This window comes from Coffea arabica, chromosome 11e, assembly GCF_036785885.1.
Source record: "Coffea arabica cultivar ET-39 chromosome 11e, Coffea Arabica ET-39 HiFi, whole genome shotgun sequence".
NCBI lineage: Eukaryota > Viridiplantae > Streptophyta > Magnoliopsida > Gentianales > Rubiaceae > Coffea > Coffea arabica.
This window is the reverse complement of record NC_092331.1, coordinates 28,176,833-28,185,293: the sequence shown is the minus strand read 5'-3', so window position 1 is coordinate 28,185,293 and position 8,461 is coordinate 28,176,833. Positions and strand designations below refer to the sequence as shown.

Sequence of the window (8,461 nt, the reverse complement as noted above, 5' to 3'; positions counted from 1 at the left end):
CATGACCAAGTCCTACCATCGAGTTTATTCATACCGATTGCAACCAATTTCAAGTTATCAGGTGTGGCTCTGTTCTTCTTCTTCAATCGAAGGAAACGAGCTCCAACGCCAACAGCTTTGCTTCGAACAACTTCACACTTCAACGATGGAGCTGCTGTTCGTCGGTGATGCAATCAAGCTCCACTAGCTTAGCTTCGAACAGGAGGAGTTTGCTTGGTTTCTCGGTCACAGAAGGAGTTTGAAGACTAGACCACAAGGAGTTCATGAGAAATTAGAAGAAAATGAACCCTAATTTCTTATTACTTAATCCCAAATCCCAAATTCCGAATTTAGATTTTATTTAAGTTTAATCCACATCCAAAAGACTCTTACATCCTTAAAAAAATTTTGATACGAATAGTTATTTGTTGTAAATTTAACAACTTTGATAGTAGGGAAATTTAATAATTAATATATAGTATATAATTAAAATATAAAAACTCGATTAGGCTCGTTGAGCCATTGAGTTTGGGATATTTATACTCGAACTTGACTCGTGACGTCTATCGAGCACCTCAAACTTGAGTTGAACTCGGTCAATGCCAAGTTTGAGCAAGCAATTGACTGAGCTACTCGTGAGCCGCTCGAATCGATTACAGCCCTATTCATTATACATAAATAGTTAAAGTAAATCGATAAAACCCTAGACCTTAGGGCACACATACTAACAACTTGCAATGAGAAATATGGTTGATAATAAACTTCTTAACAGGTTTTTTGTACTATTGCTGAAGAAAAGGCTTAATCAATTCCAAAATTAAAAATTTCATTTTTAGTTTAGACCTTTTTTCTTTGTTGTTTGTCTTTCCTTCCTTTGTTGTTGTGTTAGTGTTTAAGTGCTTACCTTGTTTTGTTTATGCATCGTTCTTCGCGTGGTCTCTTATTCAGAGGTTGAGATGATTGTATGTACACAAAGGAGAATCCAAGTAGACAATTTTAAGAATACATAATTGTTCCTCCAACCCTTTTCTCCAAAATTGAAAAAGATGGGGAGTTTGATAACGTTTGAAGATTTTCAAACAATTGCATGTTAGCCTCATGGTTCAAAAACTCATAATGCAAATGATCCCGGCATTCTTAGATCTTTTGAGAAAATAATATAAATACTTCAATAAGAAAATAACTTGATTTTTATTTTAAAAAAAGGAAAAATATTTAAAGAAGACAATTTAAAACCTTTGAGGAATAATACATAAATAAACAAATAAAGACGAATAAAAAAGCAATTTTATAAAACGAGGAGCTCAAATTGATTAACTTTGGGACTGATAAACCAGTGCTTCTTACTGCGTAGAGAAAACACTAACCAACCAACAAAAGAACAGTCTGTCAGGCCAATAGAAACCAATGCATACCGTGGAAATTTATACAGCATAAACGGTTTAGTGTATGAAAGTAAGTTTGGTGAAAATACAAGTTCACACATTACTCGCGTGATACATAACACTCCAGTTGGTCTGCAACTCATGAAGTCAGTTTATATCCGAAATGCTGGTAGAGAGCTGAATTTTTCATTTGAGCTGCCTTCTAGATTTGTTATGACCCTTGGATCAAGTTTCCTGTACGGCCACCCTCGCGGAGCCTCAAAGTAAGATTTCATTAGTCCATTCTTCTTGTGATTTTGGAATGAAACCAACCAGAACGATTTCTTGGTGCACCAGTCACAACAACAATGGTTTTATCAATTGCAAAGTTCGTTACAGGGACCACTGTCTCTGGTCCTGTTTCAGATTTGGCATCAACCTAAAAATATGACTGATTTGGCATCAACCGGAAAAATATCACTGAACTCTCCGGCCTTTATTCCTCCACCATGCAGCTGAGAGCTGCTCAAGAAAATGGATAAAATCAACTTAAATTTTCCAAGTCTTCTCACGCATAAAGACAAGAGGCTACGATACTGACACGAATGCCATCCAGCTCAAAGAATACATCATTCACCCGAAACATACAACAGTCTGAGCTCTCTTTTTGAGCCCTCTCGTGAGCAGATTATGTGCTCTGTTTATAGGTGCAGACAGAAAAATCCTTTGGGTTGATCACTGTGAAGAATCTTGAGTATTGCTTCAGCAACTACCACTCTGGTACCTTTATAAATGATCTCTTTCAGCAATACATTGGTCCCTGAAACCCTGAAGCCTCAAAATCTGATGAATGGCAAAGTTAGGTTTCAGATTTATATTGTTGACATGTTGTATAGAAAGAATTTCACATTTTGGTGCTAAATCAAGAAAGTTACAGAACATAGAATATGATGCAGCTGCAATGTATTAAAAGTAAAATTTGACTTCATGCTTAACTGTGGACGATGCTGAGATTAAAAGCATTCTTGCAATTCAGCTAACACAAGCTTTCTCTATGCGCACAATAAGTGACACCTTGCAGCAAAGTAAGCATGATTACAGTAAGATATATGCCTAAATATATACAAGGAATTTCATAAGACAAGCGAACGGTCTTCAATGTAAGTGATACTACTTCATAACAGGTTCTCTCTTATATAAAATCAATATGAATAAATCAAGTAGATTTCTAGTTTATCTCCATACTACCACCTGGTTGAGGAAAGACTAGTAGAAGTTGAAGTGTACTTTTTTCTTTCTAATTTTTAAGTAAGTTGAAGTTGCATTTGTTTTGGAATGGCGAGGATTCAATAACTAGCACTGCACTGCATTTGATTGAGTTGGAGTCTCTTTTTGTTATGAATGATGATTTCTATCAATTTGTTTTAGAAGTGGATCCCTAATGCTCTCTCCATCATTATCTTGCCTATTTTAAAAGATGTGATGCAAGTTCTTATCTCTCTTAACCAAAAAGAACTCAACATTTTTGCACACAAATTTACTAATTTAATTGGTTATTGTTTCTCTTCATCTTATGTAGGACCTAATGGCAATGACAGACAAAGAACTGATACTGGCCTTAAGCATGCTAGCATAGCTGATACAACAACTAGTTAGATTTTAAATATGAGGAATCCACAAAGTCAGATTTGTTTTATATATGACGGTAAACGGAATGACCTCTTTAGGCGGGTATATGAAAAATGGATTACTTTTGAACAGCACTTTTCTCATGTCAAATTGGAAACTAAACTAAATTTACTTGAGGTTCTTAAGAAGATTGTCAAAGAGTTGCTTGAAAGACATAATAGATGATAGTAGCATTCTAAAATGGTCAAGTAGGCTGCAGATGGGTCGTCCTTTTTTCTAGATTACAGAATACACATATATCTGTTAACTCCGGAGATGAACGTAATTGTATGCATCAAATTGCATTTTTTTTTCAGTTTCAATCTAACTCCAACTAGAAAGAAGCTACTTACTCGAGGTTTCCATTCAGAAAACAACAGAAAATATATGCACTGGATGATCAGAATTTTCACCACAATAATAGAAGTTTCAGAAGTGAACCTGAACTGGCTTGACTTTCCTGCTGGAAGGCTGTACAGGAACAAAATCTCTTGCTAACAAAAATTGCCTCCTTTCTTTAGGACAGAAACTCCAGATAGGCATTAACTGTCCCAAACCTATCCAGTTTCTGTAAGATGATGCAAAGTTTACAATATTGAAAACTGGATTCATACATAAACTCCATAACTGACAAGGCCAAATTATAAAATAATGACGAATACCTGGAAACAAATTATTGAAGGGCCTAGTGGCTAATGTTGAGGCCTGAGGAATTAGAGATCCTGAGTTCAAATCCCCCTCCAGCTTCTTAAATCACCTGGTGCCAGAGAAAATTAATTATTGATGAGTAGCAAAGAGATGATTCTGGTTGATGATGTCCAAAAGGAGAATTCAAGATTTGAATAGGAATTTTCTTTCACTTAACTTGTAAGTTTTGTGAGCTTTTCTAACGCAAAATTGAAGTGATCTATGCTTTACAAACCTTTGAGGAAGCTTCCTTGAGAATAGGTACTCATAAATCATTGCTAAGTAGATAAGAATAAAATTATGCTACAAATGGCAGTCAGAGTTTAAGCAGACACTTGATTTGTCAAAAATCAAGTAAATCCTCATATACAAGTTTTCTCTGGTGTCTATAGCTCTCGATAAAATTTGTAATATTATCCCATTATTGATACTTGACAAAAGTTCTCTCTACTTCCTATCACCCTGAATGATTTTAGATAAAAAGCAAAACATAACAAATAGTACAAATAGTAACTAATAGCAACAAATAGTTACTGGAATATAAAATACAAATTGAGACAAAAGCTTTTGAAAGAGTAATTGAGTACAACGTAAAGCCACCAAGGAAGGTAAAATCATCCAAGGCAAACCAATTTTTTGTTTCATTTTTTCTCCTCAATGTACTCACCTGGTTATCTTCAATTAGAAAATCTTTTTATCAAGCTCAAATGCGTAGCTTATTTTGAATCTATTTTTAATTTTTTTGGGTAAATATCGGCCCATTTTTTTCCCATGATGTGACTGTACTGTAGAATTTCACATGCTAAGGATCTGCAACATCATGTCTTTCCCTTTTTGGTAAGTCTGATCAATGAAAAGGTAGGAATTACCTGGTGTTATTAAGTTACATGGCAATGTTATCGAACCCAGGGTCAACAAGCATCAGCATTCTCCTGAAACATGATAATAAAAATTATTGGAAACCTAATTTTTGACATAATAATTATTAAGTAACACGAGCAGCATAGAAACACAAGCAAAGAGCAAAGGAACTGGGTTATTTACCAAAAGAAAATTCTCAAGTGTTGAATGTGCTTGTCCCGATCAAGAAAAAGTCCAAGTTCAGAAAATTCACGATGTGGGATCATTTAAGTTGTCAATTTCTCATCACAACAATGACAAGTCCCAATGTGCTCAAGATATACAAGATCTTTCTTGTAACAATCAGATTCTGCCTTTAATTTCTCCATTTTATCATACACCGATCGAAAGATTGTCAGACACTGCCCTTTCTTTTATAAGCAGTAGATCATGTACAATATGAGCCTCATGAACTTTGCTGTCTGCACGTAATAACCACATCAACCAACCAAGGTTGTAACGACAGGGAATGTACCCATGGGCAAGCATATCATCAACTATCTTCAGTGCATGATCGCTCGAATAAAGAGCACAGAAGACATTGAGTAGATTTTCATAAGATGCCCGAGAAGGAGAGAAGCCCCTTTTCTGCATCATATGTGAGACAGATAATGCATCTTGGAGCCTCCCAACCTTACAAAAGCCTTTAATCAAAGTATCATACACAACCCTATCAGGAAAACAACCACTTGCATGCATCCTGTTAAATAACCCAACAGCAAGATCAGTTTCACCAATTCGGAGATGTCCATCTATCAAAATGGTGAAAGTGACCTCATTAGGACGTAATCCTTCACTTTGCATAAGATCAAGATAAGTGTACGCCTCTTCCATCCTTTGTGTCCAACAAAACCCAGAAATCCTGGCATTGTACAGAAACAAGTTTGGCATAAATGCAGCATTTTTAATTTTCTGGTTCAATCTCAATGCAAAAATTTTCATATCTTCCTGTGAACGTATTGCTACTTTCAAGGTTGTATCGCTTGGCAACATGATTTGCTTATGGAGTAATCGGAATAACATTTCCTTTTCCTTCTTAGACTTTTCTTTCCCTTTTATCTTTTTCCACCTTTTAGGTGGCTGTTTCCTTTCATTGCGCCTGATGTTTCTACAAATGCCACTAGCCAATGTAATATGTGTGATCAAGTCAGGGTCAATACAGCTTCTTTCCATCAAATCAACCAGCCTCAATGCAAATTCAAACTCCCTCTTCCTCAAGAATTGATTAATTAGAGAGGTGTAAAAAACTGCATTAGGCATAATACCCTCTTCCAACATTCTATCAATGTAGACGCAACCTTTCTCAGTCATGTTTTTCTTAATCAACCCATTTATAAGGGCAGTATAAGAATGGGAACTTGGTTGTACACCAAGTTGTAACATCTTCTCAAATAGCTTGTGTGCTTTAGTAGCTAGTCCACTCTTTGAATAAGCATTGATCATTGTGGCGTAGATAGTTTCATCAGGTTCTATACCAGCCTCGAGCATCCTATGAAACAACTTTTCTGCCTCTAATACTCTAAATTCTCTACCCAAATGACTTATGATAGTATCATACACAGAAACATCTTGTTTCAGTCCCCTTTCTTCCATTTCATCCAGAAGATCAAAGGCTGATAGAAAGTCACCCCGTTTACAGTGCTCATGAACCATTATTAGGAATGTGCCTATGTCCGGAACAAGTCCATGATCTTGCATAATATCCACAAGGTATTTGGCATCTTCAACTAACCCTTCCTGATAAAGACACTTAATCAAGGAGTTATAGGCAGAAAGAAGAGGCAGGAAACCGTGACTTACCATTCTATCAATACAGGGAAGAGCATAATCAAGTTTTCCTCCATAGCACAATGCAATCATGTATATACTAAAAGCCGTTTCACCAAAAGACAAGTTGATTTCAGAAATTTCCTCAAGAACCTTTTCGATTTCATCCATGATATCCCTCGTATGTTTGAGGCTAGTAGAGGTAGAAAAGGTTGAAATATCCCTATGACAACCATTCCTAGCAATAGCCTGAACAACATCTAACGCTAGCAGAAGCTCAGATCCTTTTGGGTGGTTCTTTACAAGGGTAAAAAAGAGCACGTGGTCTGGAACTAGTCCATTATCTAGCATCATATTGAACAATTGGTTCACTTGTCGCAATCTATTCTCCTCAAACAGGGCAGCAATTAAGACTGTGTAAGTATGTACAGCAGGCTTTATATTGCACCGAATCATGTTATTCAAGAGTGTCAGTGCGCAGTCAACCTTGTGGTCCTTACAGTACTTGCTAATCATGATTTGGTAAGTTACACTATCAGGCTGTAACCCCGACTCTGACATCAGGTTATGCAACACCCAACCTTTGTCAAACAAACCCAAATTCAGATACCCGTCAATCAATGTGTTGTAAGTATGGTTATCTGGTTCACATCCCATTTTAATCATTCTAAGAAACAATCTCATGGCCAATTTTATTTTCTTTTTTCTGCAGTACTGATAAATGAGAGAAGTGTACAGCACTTTATCCATGTAAAACCCATACGATTCCATTTCTGCACTCAACAACTCTGCCTCCTCTACCCGTCCCCTCTTACAGAATTCAAAAATTAATGACTTGCACAAATGTACAGTTGGAGGCACTCCGTTATCACACATTACATCAAACACATACAGCGCCTCATCCAAGTATCCTCGGTAGCACAAATTATCAACCAACCTATTATAACACATGGAATTAAGCAAAATATCAGCGTCACTGATCTTTACAAAATAACCAAACCCCTCTAAATATCTATCCTGAGCACAAAATTGTTTAATCAATGCACTGCAAGCTCCATGAATTGGTAAAGATTTCATTCCAAAAACCTTATCAATACACAACTTTGCTTCGTCTAACTTTCCCAACTCACAATAACAAATAATCATAGAATTCAACAAAGACAAATTCCGCTTGATGTCTCTACTCAAAAGAAAATCTACATACAATGACTCCGCCAACTGGGCTTCACCACAACAAACAAGTTTCTGAATAAGAAAACTGTAACTATCTGAATCAAGCTCCATACCTCGCTCTACAGCAAAATTAATGGCAGACAAGGCTTCAGGTATCGATGAACATTGAGAAATTATTCTTTGAATAACTCCCTGAGCACAGGAAAACAAACCGTGGCCCAGGAGCTGCTCTACTAAAGAGAAGCAGAGAGTTTTGTGGTCAGCAGGAGGTGCTGAATAAACTGAGGGAACTGGAACCTCCTCCACCTGCAGAGGGCAAGATGCCAAGTTTCTGCTTTGTCTCAACAGAAAACACAGATTGGTCGAACACAGCCTATACTTGATCATGCTTAAAATCAACCATCTACTATCTTTTGCAGTAATTAAATTGGGACAAAAATCGGAGACAGAAATGATTTCTTTTTCCAAAACGAGAAATCCAAGTAACAATAAGATTGAGCAATTGCCACAAGTAAAAAGAGAATACCGACAAAATTGACATAAACCCAGGTGAAGAATACGCTGAATTGCGCGAATTCGGGGACCAAAGTGGTTGGGCTTTTTCCTAGGTTGGAAGGGGATAGGAGGATTTAGCAAGGGTTTTAGGGTCGTACAGTTATGGCGGGGAAGAAACGGCCGAGTTTGGATTTGGCTATTGTTTTGAAATCTTTTCTGTTCTCTTCAATTGTTTTTCTGTTTTGGGAACATTTTCTAAGTCATTATAATTACTAGTAATTATTGTGGTAAATTCTGTAATGTATTCACATAATTCAAAGATAGGTGTGAAGAGTAAAATATATGGGAAAGAAGTTGGCACGTATCAACCTGACAGGTACGGACAATGAATGAATATTTGTAAAAAGGCAAGTGGTGACCTAAAACCG

General features: G+C 36.6%; 1 protein-coding gene across 3 annotated transcripts; it reads right to left on the bottom strand.

Moving 5' to 3' along the window:
- Window positions 1-1,366: 1,366 nt before the first annotated feature.
- Window positions 1,367-8,461, bottom strand: LOC113717944 (pentatricopeptide repeat-containing protein At5g62370). 3 transcript variants are annotated; one of them, XM_072072691.1, is made up of 6 exons: window positions 8,065-8,461; window positions 4,743-7,844; window positions 4,568-4,630; window positions 3,674-3,768; window positions 3,453-3,579; window positions 1,367-2,186 (listed from the first exon to the last, which is right to left on the bottom strand). In XM_072072691.1, the coding sequence occupies exons 1-2, from the start codon at window positions 8,077-8,079 to the stop codon at window positions 4,932-4,934; spliced, it is 2,928 nt and encodes a 975-aa protein (XP_071928792.1). In that variant the 5' UTR covers window positions 8,080-8,461; the 3' UTR covers window positions 1,367-2,186; window positions 3,453-3,579; window positions 3,674-3,768; window positions 4,568-4,630; window positions 4,743-4,931. The 3 variants fall into 3 exon arrangements, with proteins under 3 accessions (XP_071928792.1, XP_027098593.1, XP_027098592.1); XM_027242792.2 differs by adding an exon at window positions 2,340-2,417 and having other exon boundaries at window positions 4,743-8,460; XM_027242791.2 differs by having other exon boundaries at window positions 4,743-8,460.

What these genes read in the sequence shown, in the direction of transcription:
- LOC113717944 (XM_027242792.2), bottom strand. Translation starts at nt 7,925, where the DNA reads ATGATCAAGTATAGGCTGTGTTCGACCAATCTGTGTTTTCTGTTGAGA.